We start from the raw sequence: 21185 nt of genomic DNA, 5'->3' as shown, positions 1-21185 counted from the left end.
AAATATTTGCTCTTCTGTCATCTGTAGCTCAGGAAAAGACTTTTCCCCACCTCAAGTTCTGTGTCTATAAAAGAGGAAACCCCAAGTTCTAGCGCTGCTGTGTTGCTAGGGACACATTGTTTTCAGAATGTATGGAGGATCTGATTAGTGAAAGCACTGACATAACAGAGGAAAATAATTAACTTGTCACATCCTTTCTTTCAACAGGACCATAGGGAACCATAGACCAATAACACAGGAGGTCTGTTTTCTTTTGTCTCTTTATATTCTGATTCTTAAAAATTATTACATTTATGAGTGTTTTGTTGTTGTTGTGTGTGTATGTGTGTGTATCCATGCACAACTGCAATGCCACAGATGTATGGAAGTCATAAGGTAATTTGCCAGAGTTAATTCTTTTTTTTTAATCACTGTGTGGGTCCTAGAGACCACATCAGATCACTAGTCTTGGCAGCAGGTTCCTTTACCCCATTGTGCATCTTGCCAGCCATTTCTCTTCTAATTTTGATTCTGAAATGTAAAAAAAAAATAGAGTGATGCCTACAACAATAGCCTATGGTGATAATGAAAATTTAATAACATTAATCAACTAAATTTGTTCTTTAATTTTTATACTTGTATATGGATCTATGTGTAGTATATAAAAAGAGACACCAATTCTATAGGATACATGGTGAACATGAGAATTATAAAGAATTTTAATTAGAAATATTTTCTCACTAAGCCTTAAAGAACAAGATTTGTCTAAAATATTTTACTTGGAAATTTATTGGTTAAAATGTATGTAGCTATTTTCACTTAATATGCACTTTTTAATTTTAGGAGAAAATATTTTATAAAACTAAGTAAACTAGATTTTGTATTTTAATATTTATTTTATTTTTGTAATGAATTTGAAACTTTGGGACATTCTAATATTTAAACTTTTAACTGAATGTGGGCAACCTCTCATCATTTAAGTTGTCTTTTAAAATTGTTTAAATAATTTATACTTACACAGGCACAAAAAAGCAACTTAAGCCCAAAATACCTGAAAGGAAATTATAAGAATGGAAATCCATGGATTAGAAATAAACAAACTACATATGAAATCAAATAAATCAAATAATACTGTATCCAAACTTACTGTGTGTGTGTGTGTGTGTGTGTGTGTGTGTGTGTGTGTGTGTGTGTGTCTATGTAAACGTGTGGGGTGGCATGTGTGCACCTGAGAGCACAAGGAATCGAGAGGATGATATCAGTCTATCTCCTTATTCTTTTGAGACAGGATCTCTCCAGAGAGAATCTGGAACTAGGGTGGTGGCCAGAAGCCCTAGAGATCCACTTGTCTCTGCACCCCACAGCACATGCATAGCTGTTCTCAGTTTCTTGGGTGGGAGCTAAGTATTTGAACTCAGGTCCTCATGCTTGTACCTCATGTATTTACCCATGAAGTCATCTCCCCAGACCTGAATTTACATTTAAAATGGATAATATATCACAAATAAGTAGAGCTTATCTCAGAAAACAGAGTTGTTTTAATATTCAAAGAGCATAGGTCAAACTTTTGCTTATATTGGGTAAGAGAAGAGAGAAAAACAAAACCATTTTATCCAGATCAAAAATCAAAAAGAGCCATACTACAGATCACAAATATAGAAAGGAAAATAAAATATATTATGAGCATCTCTATGCCAATAAAATATGCAATCAAAGTTGAAGAATTTGCTAAATGATACCAACTAAGAAGTTAAATGAAAAGAAATAAAAGATATAAATGTAGTTCTTAATTTGTCTAGATAATAAAAAACCCCGAGTCAGATACAAAGGAAAATGCTGAGAGATCAGAGAAAAGGAGCAAGCCACCACCACACCTTACCTCCTTCATGTCTCAGCAGACCAGAGAGATTTCCTGTTTCTCCCTGTTTATATCCTGTTTCTGCGCAGCTACCTTACTTCCTGTCTGTCTGTACAGACCTCTATGGTTAGCTAGTAGCAAGCTCCATTCTCTGACTTTCAGACAGGCTTTATTTGTATAAACAAGACACCACAAAAAAGACATAGAAAATATGAAGATAGGTATAGTTTCAATGTGTTTCTCAATAAATAGTTTTATGAGAGAGGGAGAGAGAAAATATGGGGTATGAATGTGTTCTATTAAAAATAAACACAGCCAGGGATGGCTCAGTCTGTGAAGTGCCTCTTGCACTCCCAAGCATACAGACCTGAGTGTGGATCCTCAGATCCAAGGAAAACCTAGGTGTGATCCTCAGCATCTGTAAAATTGGTTCATGGGAAGCTCTCTGGGCAGCCATTCTAGCCAAACATGAGCACTGAGTTCAGGGCAAGAAGCGGTGTCAAAAGATAAGGGAGAAAGCAGTAGTGAAGATGCCAATGTCAGTCTGGAGAGGTTGCTCAGTGGTTAAGATTATTTGCTGTTCTTCAAAGGCTCTGAGTTCAGTTCCCAGCATCTACATTAGGTACCTGTAACTTCAACTGCAGGGGATTCATTGCCCTCTTCTGGCCTCCATGGGCACCTACACATGAGTGGTAAATACTCACATAGACATAAGCACATACATATAGATTTAAAAATGATTTTAAATCTTATAAAAAGATGCTGTTAACCCCCAGCAAAAACACACTAAAAATAAAAGCAAACAGAACACTAAGCAAAACAATAACAACAACAACAACAACAACAACAACAACAACACACACACACACACACACACACACACACACACACACACACACACACACAAAGCATTGAAACACAGGTTTGGTTTGTAGGATGGCAGCAGAAAAGGGGATACTTGGGTAGTTCTCATTGCCTGTTGGTCCCCTTACCTTCTAACTCAGTGTTTAATCTGCACTGATTTTTTTCTTCCACTTTCATGTTTTCTGTCATTTTGCATAGAACATTTTCCTCTGTTCTTTGAATTGTCACCCACAGTATTTTACAATCACATTTGTCGTCTTGTGACTGTGTCTTATAAGTGTTTCATACGTGCATAAGGTATGCCTTGATCAATACTGTTCTTTCTGGAGCCTGGAATAGTAATCTCTCCCTCCCTCCCCCCTTTCATTCTCCTCCCTGTCCCCCTTTCTTGTCTCTGCCTCTCTCTACCTCCCTCTCCCTTTATCTTTCCCTCCCTCTCTCTTCCTCCTTTCCTCTCTCCCTCCCTTAATTATACACAAACACAAGCATATTACACGGTGGCATATATTGATAGAATTTCTGTGCCTCATCGATATTTAGGAGACTAGTCCCATTTTTTTTCTTTTATATGCTTGTGTGGTAGGTGCATTCCCTATATGAACAAATTTACAGGTTAGAGATTGTTGGTCTTATTTTTTTTAACTTATCATCACCATCATCATCATGTGTAGGCACCCCAAAAGCTGGTGGATTCAGGTCTCTCCTTGCACCTTTATGTGATTTTAGGGGTTTCAAACTCAGGTAGCCAGGTAAATGTGAAAAGGACCTTTACCCACTGAGCCATCTCCCTGGCTCAATCACCTTACTTTTTACTTTTCTATCTTTTTTGAGATTTTTATATGTGCCTTAGTATTTTGGCCATATATACATCTCTGCCTGGTGTCTAAGGCCAGAAGAGGGAGATTATTGGGTTCCTTAGAATTGGAATTAAGGTCACTTGTGAGATGCCATGTGGGTGCTGGGATCTGGACCCGGGTTCACTGTAAGAGCAAAAACTGCTTTTAATCTTTAACACAGAGCCACTTCTCCTGCCCCCACTCTCTATACTGTGAGTCGGGGACACCCACCAAACCTAGAGCTCACTGTTTCAGCTAGACTGGCTTGCCATCAGGCTCTAGAATCTACCTGTCCCTGTCCCCAGCCCTGAAGTTACAGATACTCAGCGCCATGCCCAGCAGTCGGTCCCTGTCCTCAGCACTGGAATTACAGATGCTTTTTGGGCTATGTAGTAAGCACTTTATCTACTGAACCTTATTCCCCAGCCTCTCAGTCCTAATTTGAACAATTATATTGTTGTATACACCACTGAGTGCCAGTGAAACTATACAAATTTGTTTCACCTCTCTTCATATGCTGGGACAGGACCCTTTGAAGTACAACACAGACCACAGTTGGCTGAGAAACTGAGAGCTAGGGTTTAGAAGGCAGTTGATGCCTGTCTTTGCCACCAATTAGCTATTGAGGCTTGGTGAAGCCAGTCACTGTCTGCTCTTCAAATCCACTCTTCCTTCTCTCCCGAGGTTCACAATTGGACCACATCTATCAGTTTATCCAATGGTTGAATTCTAACTAATGTAAGTGGGAGTGATATGGACTTGCTAAGCCTGGCAAATAAGACCTTAAATTCTTCACCTTCTATCCCAACCCATGTTCCAACATTCTTTTTTAGCCTTCTCACTCACTCAGATGGAAATAAACATGGCAATACTGGAAACCAGACTAGAAGCCATTTTGGTAGTTAGTCACTCAAGCCTTTTTGTTTAATTGTGAACAAGAAGCAGTATCACTTCTGACAGAAAGCCACTCCAATATCAGAGAATCATTTATTTCCAATGCACCAAACATTTAGGGTTCACTCCTGAAGTTTGACTTTACCTCATTGACATACACTATAGTGATGTCTACCACACAAAGTACATAAGTCCTTAACACAAAGTTTGACACCCCTTTTGTAAATAAGAGTATGTACTGTTATGAACAAGATTCAATATGAAGTCGAGATCAGATGTCAAATGAGTGTGTTTTGTGAGCTGAGAAGTGCTATGCAAATATTGGATACCCCAGAATTCTTTTTGTTGGATAAATCTAAGAATTCGTGAAATTTAAATTCTGGGAAGTCTTTTCTAAGCAAGAAAAGGAAACTTTACCTCTTCCACTTACCTACTTTAATTTTGGTCTTTCATTATGTGTATACAAATCTTTTATACTGGATTTGCTCAAAGTGTAATTTGTTTTAATATAACATTTTATAATTCTGAGCCTTCACTTAATATTATAGTTTAAAAACAGCCTGTATGTGACATCACAGAATCCATCATGCTAAGTTAGGACTGTGGTCAACATAGATCTATTTTATGCAGATGCTATTCAAAATGGCAGAAACCCAGAACTTTGGAGTGAAAAACGGTCTCAGTAAAATGAGAAATCACACATGGTGAATTTGTTTCCCAAAAACTATCACTCCAAGGTCTTAAATGTGGTCACAAATCTTCAGTTGGGAAAGAGAGGTGAAGTCATTGTCATCATGCATTCTTTCACATAGTAAGGCAAAAACTCACTCTTAAACTGTTCATTTCCTTGATGGCCCATGTTCTTCCCAGTGACCCTTTCCTCATTTCAGAGCATGCCCAGAATATGCTTATCCAGTACAAAGACTAATGAGAACAGGAACACTACCCAGCAGCTGGGAGAAATCAGTCCACTGCGTATGAATGCCTCCAGTACAATGATAAGTCGAGTATTGCTGGTGTTTCTAGCATTTCTGTAACTTTGTATGTCAAAGGCTTAGGCTTTACTTACCAAAAATGTTCATTTTTGTCTTTGGTCTTTAAACATTAGGCCAAGTCAAAGCATGTTTAAAAAAAAAGAAAAAAGAAAATTGGCCATGATAGGAGGCATTTAATGATGCCTAGGATGGGTTGTCTAAACCTTCTTGTTCTGTTTTTATTCTGATCTTGCTCATTTAAAGGAGTCACATTGTGCTACTTTTTATTTGACAACTTTTACAAGCCAGACTAAAGTCTGTATGGTAAGCTGTATTGTATATTCAATATATGCTAATTAAATTAGCATGGGTTATAAAGGAAGAAATAATGTTCTCACGGGACTCATGATTAAGTAAGTGTAATCTTCATGTGTTTATACAATGTTTTAAAACACATGAAGACAGACCATTCATCAATCTTCAATTTATCTATTTATTATGTTTTTCTAGCCACAGTGCACTACAAATATGGCATATGGTCCCAGGGATAATATGTGGTGACCCCAATGGCTGCCCTCAAGGAGTGTCTGTCTAGAAATGGAAAGAAGCATAAACCTAAATAACTCAATACCGATGGGTGTTGGTGGTGCACGCCTTTAATCCCAGCACTTGGGAGGCAGAGGCAGGCAGATCTCTGTGAGTTTGAGGCCAGCCTGGTCTCCAGAGTGAGTGCCAGGATAGGTTCCAAAGCTACATAGAGAAACCCTGTTTTGAAAAACAAACAAACATAAAAGAACTCAGTACCACAAATTATATAACGTGAATATAGTATTTGACATTTGAACATTTAATTATAAAGTTATTTCCAAAGTTGGTCTGACATTTTGTGGCCTCTTAAAAATCTCATGAGAAGATAAAGTTCTGCTTCCCTAATGGCCATAATGGAAAGAGAATGACAGATAATTCATGAAGTATCCATAGGACATCAGGCCAATGACACGGGGGAAAACACTACATTGCATCAAACCTGGAAGTTTGAAATATTTGTTTGAGACAGGGACTCTCTATGGAACCCAGACTCAAAACACTCTTGCCAAGAGCAGGGATTACAGATGCATGTTAAGACATTCATTCATTCATGCAATAAACATATTAATTGCCTTCTAAGTATACACAATACTGTAAGCCCTTAAGAGCCGGTGGTCATTTGAAGGTTCTTGATTTGCACTTTATTAATTACACATTGAAAGAACTTGGAGTACAATTACTATATTCTGACTAAGTATATCCTCAACAACAACTATGGTTCCCACTACACAGTACTTCCAGTATGGGAGATATATTGCTGTCCCTGAGATTTAACAGACTCAAGAAAACTCACCAGTTTGAACAAAGAAACAGGGAAGAGAGCGAGCATACATACTCTCTGAAGACTGTGGGTTGATGGTAGACTTTAACTGGAAAGCTTTCAAAAAAAATTCTTTCCCATGTTCACACATTTACATGGCATGGACAGACACAAATATAACAACATTGCTGATTGTCTTAAATGAACTTAAACCCCAAACCTGCCGGAGTGCTTTGGACACTTCTGGCTGGCCATGGCTATAAAGCAGAATCTCATGCCCTAAGCTCACAAACTCTCTGCTCCCTGCTTTGTTGCCTTTTGAACTAGGTCACTGTCCAATTGAGGTTAATAATTGTAAGCTGATACTTAACATTTGGTGAGATGTAATAAAAATGGCACTAAGACAGATGATTAGAAAAACCAACAACACTTTGCATATGCTTAAATCTTTAAACACACCAAGACCTGTTTTTCTTTTTTTCTTAAGTCTGGCTGAATCCAGTGTATAGCAGACATCTGCTTAATTAAAACATCTCAGTTACCCTTAAGATAAGTGGGTACTTTATTTCATCACCATAGTCAAACACAGTATAAAAAGTTTACCTTAGTAAAAGGTCCTCCTATGTATTGCAGCCTGCACAAATGTTATGTTGTGTTGCTACAAAATGATTGACACCTAGGAAATTTGTATGTAGATTTCCAGTGCAGAGAGCAGTAAAGTTTGTCAGAGCCGAACCACCTTACAAAGCGAAAAGCTGTCAATATTAGAATGGAAAATTACTCTTCTTTCTCCCTCCTCCTCCTTTTCTTTGTTTTTAAATCGAAAATTCGTACAATATATTCCATTTATAGTCCTTCTCTTCCATCTCCTCCCTAACTCCCCATCCATCCAACACTAAACATGCTGGCTTTAGCCACTTGTCAAACATTTCAAGGTCTTTAAAACCGTGCAACCCCTCTTTTTGTCTCAAGGGTCACATTAAGACTTCTCAACCATGTGTGTGTGTGTGGGGGGGGGGGGATCCAGTCTGCTAGCAAAGAAGTGCTACTAGCAAAGACAACAGAAACAAAACAGGTCATCACAAAGCGAAAAGCTAGGGCACAGGTGTCATGGGTTTGAGCCAATTGTCAGATCAGGATCATGTGGGAGGAAGCCTTAGTTCATCAACAGCACTTGCTTTCTGCCTCAAGTGCTGCTTTTTGCAGAGGCTCCGGAGTCTGTCTGCAGCTTTTTCTGAATCATAGAGACTGTCAATTTAGAGACCAACCCTGGGGATCTTTTCCCTCCCCTGGTCCCCGGGAAGAGGAGGTGAGTTGAGCGACTGGTCCTGTTACCTCCCCAGGGAGCCCCGGCTGGCTTTCGCGTCTTCAAAAACTTTCCAGCGCGAGTGCCACGGCGACGGGCTGCAGTTGAGTCGGAGCCCACGCCATCCGCGAGGAACTTTTCGGAGTGGCAGTGGCTTGTCACTCTCGCTTTCCGACGCGCCTCCCCCTGGCTCGCGCTCCCGGAGCGCCCTCCCTCCTGGCGGGGACCTTCCCGGGAGACCGCCCGCCCCGCAGTCCGCGTCTGGGCCGCTCGCTGGCCCCGAGGCCCCAAAGAGCGTGAGCCCCTCTCCTTGGCCACCCAGCCGCGTGCCCGCGCCGCTGCCTCTAGGCTTTGCAACATGCTCCAGCGGCGCCCCGCTCACTGAGAGCCGCCGATCATAGGGCGAAGAGGAGCGGGGGACCCGGGGCGTGGAGAAGGGGACTCGCCGCCTTGGAGCCGACTTTTCGCCGATGGTCCAAAGCGACACGTCCAAGTCGCCTCCCATAGCGGCGGTGGCGCAGGAGAGCCAGATGGAGCTGCTGGAGAGCGCGGCTCCCGCGGGGGCGCTCGGAGCACAGGTAGCCACAGCGCCGCGCCTTCTGCTGGCTTTGTGAGCCTCGGGGCTCCGACCTCAGTCCCTCCCGCCTCCTCCTCCTTTCCTGATCGCAGACCTCGCCTCCCCCTCTAGTTTGGGTCTGCTTCGCCACCTCCTCCCCCATCCCCGGGCTGACCCGGACCCTGCCCCTGCGCGCCTTCCCTGGCTCTGCTCGGCTTCCATTTTTTTTTTTTCCTCTTTGCTTTTTGAAAAGCCAGTGGGAAGGGGCGAGGACGACCTGCCGCTCCGCCCCGGCTTCTCCCGGGCCACGCCGCTCGGCGGTCCGCGCCCCTGCCAGGGAGAAGCACATGGAGAGCTATGGACCAGGCGAGCGGACTGGACCGGCTCAAGATCGTGAGTCCGGGCGGGAGGGAAAGGGTTCCGCATCCCGCAGCGCTGTTTCCGGCCACTGCCTCTGGTGGTCCTCCGCTAGGAGCTGGGCGGGGAGGTGGGATGCTCTGAGGGGTCGAGATGGGCGTGGAACCCCCCTGCCTTGTCCCCTGAGATCAGCCTCTACCCCCCCCCCTTGGCACCTGGGACTCTGTGCCACTCAGACAGTTCAGCTGTCCCCTGAACCTCCTTTTTCCTTTGCTTTAAGAAGAGAGCAGAGAGTTGGGGAGGAGAGAAAGTTTTTGTTTCTGTTTACCCTGAAATGGCAAGCCATTCTAGCCGCTCCTGGGTTCCCTTCTCTGATGAGTATTAGCGGTTTCTGGAAAAATTCTGTTCCGCTGTTCATTGTGAAATAGGAGATGTCGGTTGTAGGCGTTGGGTGTGATAAGGTAGCTTTTACGTAAGGCTTTGGCAGGTACAGTTGGTATTCCAGACACCCCCAGACCTGGGGTAAGGAGTCTCTCTCAACTTTTATTCTTGGGGCAAAGCCTTCCGGCCTGACACTTGGGTTAGTTGGAGAGTACTAGGAAGAGACTAGGGTGAGTCCAGGAGGGTGCTTCCCCGTTACTTAATGGCTTTGGCTTGCTGATTGCCACCCACATTTGCCAGGTTGTAAACTGTGATATGTGTGCACATAATTAACACATAACGTAAAATCTACAGGGGACGAGGGTTTACTCTGTAGTAGTGGGGCATTCTGAGAAAGGTCACAAATATGTATGTAGCTGCTGCTCTGGTAGTATTTCTGTACCATGACAATGGTAACCCATGTGTATAATTCAAGCTCCTTCGAACTCCCTCTGTGTGTTTCTGACTTTGCTTGGGAGCATGTTTGCGTGGGTGCTATTCATTCACATGTGTGTTCATGTGTGTGCAGGCCGAAAGGTTGTATTGCTGGGTCAAAGGGTTAGTTGCAGAAGGCCGGTGGGTTTTCTCCTTCAGCCATGTGGGTCTCAGGGTTTGAGTACAGGTCCTAGGGCTTCCTGCCTATTGCTGTTACTTGCTGAGCCATCTTGTTGACTCTTTATTGAGCTCTCTTTGACCACTGGAAACGGCATGTTCTAACTTAGAATGCACAATTTACACTGATTAGAGATAAAGAGAAAACATGGACGATATGGACTTGTAAATCAGAAATTCATTTCTTTTGTGGTGGTAAAGCAGGTAGGTAGGCTTCAGTCTGCCTGGCTGTTGGCTAACAAGCCTGGTGGGGGATCTGTAATTAACCAGCACTCTCACAGCCAGATTCTGCCAGGGGATCTGAATTTGAACCCACAGAGCTCACGTTTGTTTTAGGCTCCTGATTTTATCATGATACTTGCCAGCTGAGATGAGTTAAAAGATGTACTCAGAGACTTAGGTTGTGCAGGGATGAAGTGCTTGAAGATTGGGAGAGGAAGGTCGTTGTGATGTCTCTTCTCTTTGAAGTTTCTTTACGTAATTTGTTTTTCTTTTTTAAGAATTTTTTTTATTCTTGTCATAAAAATAGGAGTTTTGAAATTTTGGCAGTCAAAGTTAGGGTTGATAAATTAACAGAAAAAAGTAACTGTATTTAGGTGAGAGCACTAATTTACCTGATTATTTCTAATTAAATTCAAGGCAGCAAATACCCAGTATATAGCTGGGTATTAATTGGAATTAATCTAAATTGGAATTAATCTAAATTGGAATTAATCTAAAGTGGACAGGTAGAATTTTCTCCCTTCAAAGAATTTATACTCCTGTAGTTTCATGAGTGGCAAAGGAGACATTTGTGTCGGTGGGTCTTCTGGAGAATGCAGTAAAGGTCGTAAGTCTTGAGTTATCTTCAATATTTGACAAGGGAAGTGGCATTTGAAAGGGTGTGCTAGATTTCAACCCAAACTTTGAAAGACATAATGGGAGCCACATGTAAAGCTATTGTAGAAATTAGATGTCTCTATAGTGTGTACTTGTAATCTCTAGTGTGGAAAGCAGGGAAAGCGTTTGATTGGGTAATGCCAGGCATCAGGTTGGAAAGGCTATTTGAAGTCACATGTTGGAGACTTTGAATAACAGATCTGTGGAAAAGGTTCAGAGACGGAGCCACGTGACAGCTCACTGGCCAGATCCACAGAGAATGTTCTGAGAGTGCAGAGGCAGAGCTGCAAGAAAGGGGGTGGGGTTAATAGATATTCAACACTTTGGGCAAGGGCTAAAAATGTCTAAACTCGAAAGTGATGAAAAGATCATGGCTATGTTAGGTAAGCTTGTAATCATCAGACTTCTTAAACACCAAGCCAGGACTACACGGATATGGGATAGAGATTAAAAGAGGTAATGGATTTTTATAAATACATGTATGTCAAGTAAGGCTTAAATTTTCACCCTCTCCTGCTTTTGGGGGCTCCTAAAATGAAAACAACTTTACCTTATTTTGTTTATCTCACATGCATTATGTGAGGGCAGAGTTGCACTGCTTATTTCTGGTAAGTCCTGGCATCATAGGGTTCCTGTGAAACTTCGGTCGTTGTTTGGGCAGAACAGACTGGCTGTAAATCTACATTAGAAATAAGGCTGCCTGGGAAGTATCCCCCTCACCTTTTCCTATTTCTATTTTGTTTTCTTTTTTATTTTATTTATTTTGGCGTGTGGGGATCTTTTGCTGAAGGTGGTAAATAATAATTCTCCCCAGAAGTGTACAAGTGGAGCTTCCATTCACAGATAAACTTCTCAGCCATCATTGGCTTCAAGAGTCTGGTGTCTTCTTCCTTTTTAAATCCCTAGAGCTACTTCACGGGAGCAAAGTGAAAGACAAAGTTTCCTAAACTCTTCATCATTTGTTTCGTCCAAGGAGATGGAATTTCCTCATCCATTTGAGTTCTGCTCCCACGTGCACCACCAGGAACAGAGTGGATATGTTCTTTATGTGAGAAATACAAGCTCATGTCAGTGCAAATCTTAAACACTCTGCTTTTACCAGGTGCATTGGTTTTTAAATAGTGCCTGGATAGTATGAGAGTGTATCTGGAGCCAGAAAGTCAAGGTTTTCCTAGGGCTCTCCAAGCTCCAAGGTCTACTATATTAGGCACTATCTCCCTGTGGCCTCTGGTCACTTGATATGTGGCCAGCCCAACATGAGATGTGTTGTATATGTGAACATACAAGGTTTCAAAAGCTCACAGTGCAAATAATAAACAGGACACATCTCCATTAATACCTCTTAAACTGAATACATATTGAAGTGACTGTATTTTGTTTTGCTGAATTTGATACAAGGAAGGCATTGTTGTAATTCATTTCCCCTCTTACTGTGGCTGCTAGAGAATGTGTATTCCATAGGTGGCTCACATTCTTGTTGGACAGCATGATTCTGAAAATCATTGCTGTTCCTTCTCTAAGGAATTGGAAAGCTCCTGGGAAGGCTGGGTGGATGGGAAGCAGATGAGAAGGATTGGGAATAAGATAGTGACAGAAGAGGAAATGGACTGGAAACAGAACAGGCGCTCTGCAAATTAGGCCTCAAAGAGCCGGTAGCCAGCCAGCATCTCCAGTCACACCTGACAATGAGGGACAGGAAGCAGAGGGCCTGTTTGTTTTGCTCCTAGCAACAGATCCCAGCTGGTTCCGCCCCTGCCAGTTCCCCAACTGCCTTTTAGCACACCATAGAAACAGAGTCTGGTCATGGCAACATCCCAACCTGCTGTAGCAAAGGGCTTTATCAGAAGAGTGACAGCCTTCCTTCCATTGCTCTTTAACCAAGTTAGTCCTGGCTCCTCAGAAACATGCTTAGGTTTCTGCTGTGTGGAAGTCTTATATCCAAATTCAGTGGCTGGGTTCCTGCTGTAGGTGTTACCCGAACCCTCACTCATTTCTAGGATTGGTTGCTTTCCTGATGAATGGTATTAGTGTCAGGGTTTTGGAGCAATTGAAAAATCATGTCAATCAGAAATTCTGAGTGTGCTTTTGGAATTCCAAATATAATATTTGAATGATATGAGGTTTAGTTGCTCTACTAGCTTGAGCCCTTCCTTCCACTGTTCTCCTCCCCACCTCCACCCCAATTTGTGGGGCTGGGAATGGACCCTAGTGTTTTGAACATTCTAGGGAAGTACTCTATGGCAGATCCACATCCATAGCCTCTCTTCCTGTTCTATAAGTTACCTGCTGCTGCCTTTGACTCCATTGTAATATACTGTATGTAGTCTTGACCTTTTCCAGTAAAGATTAGATAAATATGTTAACCCTGTGAAGCAGGGAGGAAGCACTCTTCAATTTTGTGACACTCAGACAAGTCTATGTTCTATTGACCACGTATGACGTATGACAAGCACTGGACATTATTTGTTTTACAGCTGCTGAGAGTTACAATTATTTATGATATCGCTTAAAGCAACTGAGCCTTCCTCAGAAATCTTTCCAAGCCTAGCATTGTGAAAAAATTACACACTTGTCCCTGGCCTTTCCTCCTCTTTCTTTTCTGTTCAGGTCCTCCCTGGGTTAAACCTCACTTCTAAGATAACCACTTCTTTCCTGTTCCACCTGCCAGACCTCACCCCAAAGAGCTGTATTGTTATCGCCTCCTGATTCTGCTTTGGAATGAGCTGGATCCATAGGAAAACCAATTGTATTTCTCTTTCCCTAACGAGGCAATCTCAGCTACTTCTCACTTAGTAGAGGACCTAAGAACTTTGTTCATAATCAAGCGTCTCTAAACAAGGGGATGGATTGATGGATTCCTCTTCAATAATTTTAGTCATGTTGACATTATTCCCAAGATGAAGAAAGTCTGGAATTCAAAGGGATGAATGTCAGCAATGACTAATTGAGTGGAAGCAAACTAATTTTAGTCATCAGCATTTTGCTCGTGGACAGCAATTTGTCACATAAAAGCATCAAGCACACACATCTTTCTTAAAGCTGTCCCCAGGGGCTGCCATGAAAACTTTGTTTACCCTGTTGAAATCCCCATAATTAACTCCTACTGTCCCCTTCACTCGTTCAAAAGTGAGACTTTAGCTACCTCTGCAAACATGAGCATTTATCTGCTGAGTTTCAAAACAAATCTGTTTTTGAGAATTAACCAGTGTTGCACATTATTTGCACAAATCTGGTACTGAGATCACCATGTATTTTGAGTGTCTTTTAAAATATGTTTGTGTAAATTTCTTAATTTTGTTCTAATTTCTGAAGTCTTTGATGTGTTTAGACAGCCTAATTATGTGCCTCTCCCTTAATATAATGACACAATTTAGTTTTATGTAGTTGCATGTCAACACCATTCTCAGTATGAATGAGTGACTGTTGGGGCGTTCCAAGAAGGAGTCAGGGAGAGCATGTGTTTGGCAGAGTTTGTGGGTAGCCTTTTGCACTCCAGCCAAACTCCTTTCTTTTCTCTCTCTTCCTCTTTTCAAGTGGAGCTGTTCTGATGCTTAACTGTCTCAAATATTAGGTGTCATATTGTTGTTCAATGGCATCGAGAGACCATTGTTTATGCAGATAGCAGCGCCTAAAGTAGAAAATCAAGGAAATGCTCTTTCTTTTCCAAATATAGCTAACTAAATATTGTTTAGTTCTTAGATGCCCTCCAATTGGGGGTGGGGATCCCCCTCTTTATAGATTCTTCACTTTAGCCCTACTTTTCCAGGGAATAAATTAATTTTAAAAAGCAAGCCATTTCAGACAAAATGTATTTAATTTTAAATATTCATTAAACTAAAGGGAACTTTTTTATTTTTGGACAAATTCATACAGGTACATAATGGGTTTTAGTCTTTTTTCACCCTTATTACTGTCTCATTCTCCCTTCTTCTCCTGGTTGAACCCTCTTCCCAAGGAGTCCCTCTTCTATTGACTTTTTGTGTGTGCAACTCAGAGTTTAGTTAGGATTGACTACATAAACATGGACAGCTTATCAGTGACTACAACACTGAAGAAAATGATGCCTCCTCCAACTACCACTAGGCATCAATAATCTCTCAGAGAGGGATGGGGCATCATGATGGAATGTTGATGGGCCCAGTCTTATGCAGGTCTTGTGCAGGTATCCATAGCTGTAGTGAGCTCATGTGTACTTCACTAGGTCATGTCCAGGAAACACTGTTTTGTTTTTTGGGTGTTGTTGTTGTTATTGTTTTGGTTTGTTTTTCTTTTCTTCCAGCACCTTTCCTGAACCTCTGGTTTTTACATTCTTCAGCCTCTAATTCTGTGATATTCTTTGGGTTTTGGTGGTGAGAGGTGACACTGATGGCCTTCTCAGGGCTGAGCATGCTCCATTTAGCAGAACAGTAGCAGGGGGTTCTCCCTTAGGGCCTATGAACTCCCCAGACACAGGTTCCTGGAAAGATTTATGGTATAATTTCTGTGGAGTAGGCCTTTAGACAGTGAAAAAAAAAAAACTACAGTTATGCTGAAATGAGTGAAATAACAGGATTGAGATATAAATGAGCATATTGGTTTATTTTGGCTCCAATAAATACGATATGCTCCGAATAGCAACTGCCTATAACACTGTAAAATTCCAAATGTTTAAATGCTTTTAGTCACTCCTTAAAAATACGTGTGATTGAGGGAGAGTGTAAAACCTACTAGTGGGATCTGAAGAGATGGCTCAGTGTATAAAACACTTGCCATGCAAGCATGAGGATCTGAGTTTGAATCCCCAGAATCCATGTATAAGGAGACCTAATGGCACACAGCTATAGTCCCAGCACTCCTGCAGTGAGATGGGAGGCAGGGATGGGAGAATCCACAGAAGCTTATGGACCAGCTAGCTTGCTATCCCCTGCAGCATACCACAGGAGACAGTCTCAAACAGCACAGAAGGTGAGGACTGATACCAGAGGTCATCTTCTAACCTCCACACACATAGACACAAACCTACACAAACATACACCACTCACAAAGAAATTAAAAAATAACAGTTTGCACATAACTCAGTATGCCATATTTTTATAGAGTATAAACTGTGTGTAAAGAAGGGATTGACATGTAAAGCCAGCTTGTTCCTAATTTGAACTAATAAAAAAAAACAGTTTAAAACTGAAAATTTTCATAGCACATATATTCTGTTGAAAACTAAGTACACCTAAAATAATGTTTGTGAACAATATTACCAGATTAGAAAAATTCATATGAAGTTTTGATTGTGTCTGTGTCATCTATCCTCTCTCCCTCACTCCCTGCCCCCTCCTTTTTTAAAGAACAGCAGCCTCTCCTGGGACTATCTATCTTCAGCATTCATCCTCTGCTCTCATGGGGCTGATTGTGCCATTTTGAGTAGCCAGGAAAAGCTTTAGACCCCCAAGCAGCTGAAGAACAAGCATTGTTATCATTCAAACGATGAAATAAAGAATGATAGAGTTGTTGTTTTCTAGCCATTTCAAAATGGTACCAAAAGGGAAGAGAAAAACAACAATAAGATTATATTTTGTCTTTGTTCTCAAAAATATTATTCATGAGGATAAATAATGTGTGTTGTATAGACTGCTCACAAGTGTCCTAAATAAATATGTTCTATCTTATAAAATTCTTTCAAAGTAATAAGGATTTTTCCATATGGAATAATGTAATTTTTAAAAATGTAGGGGATTTTCATACCTCATTTTAGCCTTCTTTGGCCTGATAAAATGGCTTTGTTGAAACCTTTACAAAATAATTGGAAAAGGAAGAGTGTTGTTAAAAGAATGTTACTTTTCAACAGTTTGCCGAATAATGTTTATATAAGTAAGAAAAATAAGCTGTGAAGTGAGGAGAGCCTTATATGTCACAGGAAAACCCAGCCCCGCTCCTCTTTCCTTTTACAAAGATGAGAGTTAATCAGATGCCACAGAAACATGTTTGTATTACATTAAGCCCTTAGACACTTGGCACAGGACAAACATATTTAAGAATTTTTTGTTTAATATTGCACCACATTCTCACTGATGGCAAATCCATATAAATGACTCAACACAAATGTTCCCGATAGATTTGAGCCTGCTTAAGTGCTACATATATTATGTTTTATAGGATGCTTTTAGTTTTATGAACACTTTATAAATAATCAAATATAATAAAGTAGCATTTTCAAAACCTGAGTATGGTGGTTTTTAAAAGGCAGATTACTTTTGATCATTTAATGAAGTCTCTATAAATCTAACAATAACTGATGTCATGTATTTTAGCTCAGGCTGTCCCTTACACTTCCCAGCCCTCACGTGGCTTTCACTTTTTGTATAGTATTTGAACACTTATTGTGAGCTAGCTTACCCTAAATTCCATAAATAACTCTCTCTCTCTCTCTCTCTCTCTCTCTCTCTCTCTCTCTCTCTCTCGTGTGTGTGTGTGTGTGTGTGTGTGTGTGTGTGTTGTGTGTGTGTGTGTGTGTGTAAAGGAGGTCTTCCTACATGCTAGGTAAGCATTCTACCATTGAGTTATATTCAGAGATTTTCATTTCACTTAATCCTTAAAAACAAACCCTCGAAATCTTCTTTTAATGCCTAAAAATAATCACATTTGAAAATAACAGTTCTTGAAGCTTAAAGAATTTCTCAAAGTATGCCATAGACAGGATTCCCATCTCTGTATATTTAAATCTAAAACTCAGGGATGAAGTATTTTTCTCACACATTAGATGGTAGAATAAACTGTTTTCCTCAAAGTTGTAAGAATGATACTTATGTTTTAATGTCTAATACTTGCAATGACTTCTCTTGCTTAGAATTCGCATCGATTCATGCATAGTTTATTGTCAGAGCTCTGAATGTGAACTCTAGAACAGAAATAGAACAGAAAAGCAAGTTTGTTGGTAAATATTTGTGCTCAACTCAATTCTGCTATCATAAGAAACCCTGTTTGTTTCTCCTGCTCTTACCTTGAACTTTGTGTTTGTAAATTGCTTTTAAAGATGTTTTATCTTTACTGGATTTCCTTCTCGGATGCTAAAATATCTCAGCGAATATGCATTGCCTCAGTCTACCAGTCACTAAGCGCTTTGTCTAGACTCTGCCCCCGTGTTACTTATGGATCTGAAGGAAGTTTTAATGGTTCCACAATATTAATTTCCCAATGATGCCCATACAATAGCAAATTTATTACCAGTTTGGAATTCTGACATTTTCTTGAATGGGGATAGATTCCTGTGGAAGGTTATGATTATCTCATTTCTCTCTTTCTTTTCTTTTATGTAGTCATATGGGAAAGGAGCCAGGAGGAAAAATAGGTTTAAAGGCTCCGATGGAAGCACGTCATCAGACACCACCTCAAACAGCTTTGTCCGCCAGGTAAGGGAGCTCTCAAGTCCATGGTGTTGAGAAGTATATTTAAAATGCAGTTTTATTTTTTAAGTGGGTTTAAATTCACACTCTGAAGATTTATGCAATATTTTTACTTGAAATCGAAGTGAAACGTGTGCAGTTTAATGTCCTAATGAAAATATTTATGCTTCAAATGTGACTCTGAATAATAATTGCATTCTTGCCTGGCAAGTTGGGGAGAATCGGCTGCAGAATTCATTATGGAGCATTTCTTCTTACAGAAAGACAGAAATGCTACAATAGGAATGAGTTTGGGGTTTTGACAGGCTTTGGGGAGGGGGCATCCATTCTCACAACTATGACATGGCAATATGGATATTTCTTTAGCTGGTTCTTCTTCTTCTTCTTCTTCTTCTTCTTCTTCTTCTTCTTCTTCTTCTTCTTCTTCTTCTTCTTTCTTCTTCTTCTTCTCTCCTCCTCCTCCTCCTCCCTCCTCCTCCTCCTCCTTTTTCCCATGGTTTGGATTAAGAAAAGAGAAAACTATCCTTGGTTTTTCACTTCTAAGGTTAAATGGATTGAATGATGGCTTCAGGTGTAAGTTGGCTGTTTGGCTGTGTTTAGAAATTGAAGCAATCTTTATGTCAGTAAACTGTGGTAAAGTTCTGCCCAGCAGAAAGCATCAGTCTGCTTAAATAAATTATTGCAACAGAAAGTACTTCAAGTCCCAGAGGAGGCACACAGTAGTCAGCCCTCTGAGGGACATAGGTTTGAGTAGGTATTACCTCATGAGATATAGGTGAGCATATTGAAGCCTCATAAAGTGTATGGGTGAGTATGCATCTTCATCTAGCACTTCTCAGTTACACTGGAGATGGGAGAAGGATATTAAGTAGAGCATGCTTTCCTGGCTGATAGATGGTCAGTTTCTGGCTGGTGAATCTGTGAATAATTCCCTGTGGATGCAGCTCACTGCCTAGATCAATGGTTCTGTTGGAAACACCAAGTGCTTCTTTGGATGTCACTTATTTCATTTACCTCTTGGGTCTTTTTATCAAGAGCCCAGACTCTGCTCTTGCCCCTTGTGTGTTTGGCAGGGGTCTTCTGTGAATCCAGTTTTGAAATTTTGTGTTTTGTTTTTTGTTGGAGACCATAACACTTGACTCTCTCTCTATCCCAATTGAGTCTGATGTCTTTCTGTGACATTGTCCCTGAGAGTTTCATTCAGGTTTGTCACAGTAGACCACAGGTTTAAACATGTATGGCTTTAGACATGTCTACCTGCTATGTCTATAGTTACTGATTCCATATCAGTAATATGGAATATTCCTTATATAGGTTCAGGTGATCCCTGCCCAGCCATTGTCCCCTTTTGCATTAGTTGAATATGCCAAAGGTGTATCAAGCAACTTTTAGGCAAGTGGAAAAAGAATTCAATCTTTACCAATTGGAAACTGTTTTGGTTACAAGAAGTAAAAAACAAAAATTAGTAAGTTAAAAAGGAGGGAAACTATTTGCAAAGGAACATTTAGAAAGAAAAAGATCAAGCCAGGTGTGGTTCCCTAAGTGTGGTTCATCTAGATCAATGTTGTAGTGGTGTCAGGCAGCTGGGTGTAGTGTGAAGAGCTTATAGTATGTTTACTTTTCCGATGGTAACATACACAGAACTTGTATTGGAGTCCCTAGGAGGCCTGAAGGGCCTGGGATTTAGTTATTTAGCTTAGGTGTTAAAGGGAGGGTAGCCAAAGCCTTTTGCATGTCAAGCACCCACTTTTATTTTGCCATTGGGGTAACGGATCTGAACATGGACAACTCAACTGCAGAACTTTTGATCATTGCAGCAGGGTTGAGCATTGGATGCTGCAAAGCAAGACAGCTCTAAAAGCCTTCGGAATAGGAGCTTTAGTGGGGCAATAGATGATGCCAAGCAGCTTGTGGAAAGTGGTGAAAACTGAAACTGACATGTTTCAAGTAAGCAAGTTACAGTGAATCTGAATTAATAGTATGGAGTCTTTCATTGCTCATTTAAGCTCTTGATTGAGAGGCCACCTCCGTTTCCAGTTGTCCCTTTTTGCCACATGCTTCTCTTGTGTGAAAATTTGAGAGCTCAAGTCATAAGAAGGGAGGGTTCTCAGGGATTTCTGCACTGCATGTGAATGAACTGGAGTTTGTTTTCTCTATCTGTAATGTCTTTTTGACACTGAATTCTTAGGAAAGTATGTTTGCTTGAGACACAGTTGTGACTCAGGCAGCTGTTCAATCATTTAAATGTAGCTATAGATTGTTAAAACACATGTGAGCATGTAAGAAGGAAAAAAAGTCTAGTCAAAAGAATCAAAAAGTAGAATCTCAGTGGAATGAGGTCCTCTGTATGGCATGGATCAGAGGTAGCAATTATCTAAGCAGTTCATCAGAAACCCGCTCACAGGCTCCCAGAGCAAATCCTAGCGGCCTGGCAGGGGCTTGGAGTTGGAAATTATACTTTTGTTTTGACAATGTAATCGCCATTGCAACAACATTCCTCTTTTGCTGCCATATGAAAATAAGCAAAAGCTACTCTGACATGGTTAGATCCCTAATAGAAGTGGATTGGGGGAGTGTTTGCAGAAACTCATGGCCAATGGTAAGAGTAACCATGATAGGTTATTATATAACGGGCAAATGCTCTTCTTATTGTCAGTACATGTTTGTTAAACACAGAACTTGTGTTGGTGTTGGTGGTTATATACCTGTGTGTGGCTAGGAACATTGATAATTAGTATTAGAGGAGTGGTAGGTCATTAGAACTGGAATTTATTTTCTTCTTTTCCTTGTTTTATTTTTAATGGAGTCTTGCTGTATTACTCAGGCTGGTATTGAACTCATGAGCTCAAATTACTCTCCTTCCTCAGCCTCCTAGTTACCTGGGACCACAGACATGCTCTACTACATAAGGTTGTAATGACATTAT

At 40.8% G+C, this 21185-nt stretch overlaps 1 protein-coding gene across 1 annotated transcript in view; it reads left to right on the top strand.

Moving 5' to 3' along the window:
- The first annotated feature begins 8529 nt into the window (after window positions 1-8529).
- Window positions 8530-21185, top strand: part of Cacnb2 (calcium voltage-gated channel auxiliary subunit beta 2) — a 341459-nt gene continuing 328803 nt past the window's right edge. Inside the window, exons 1-2 of the mRNA XM_027405254.2 lie at window positions 8530-8637; window positions 18173-18265. Coding sequence (XP_027261055.1) covers window positions 8530-8637; window positions 18173-18265 — 201 coding nt within the window. The remainder of the gene's footprint in view (window positions 8638-18172; window positions 18266-21185) is intronic.

The sequence above is a fragment of the Cricetulus griseus genome, chromosome 3 (assembly GCF_003668045.3).
Source record: "Cricetulus griseus strain 17A/GY chromosome 3, alternate assembly CriGri-PICRH-1.0, whole genome shotgun sequence".
NCBI classification, from domain to species: Eukaryota; Metazoa; Chordata; class Mammalia; order Rodentia; family Cricetidae; genus Cricetulus; species Cricetulus griseus.
The sequence above is the reverse complement of the archived record's forward strand: the minus strand, read 5'-3'. Positions and strand labels throughout refer to the sequence as shown.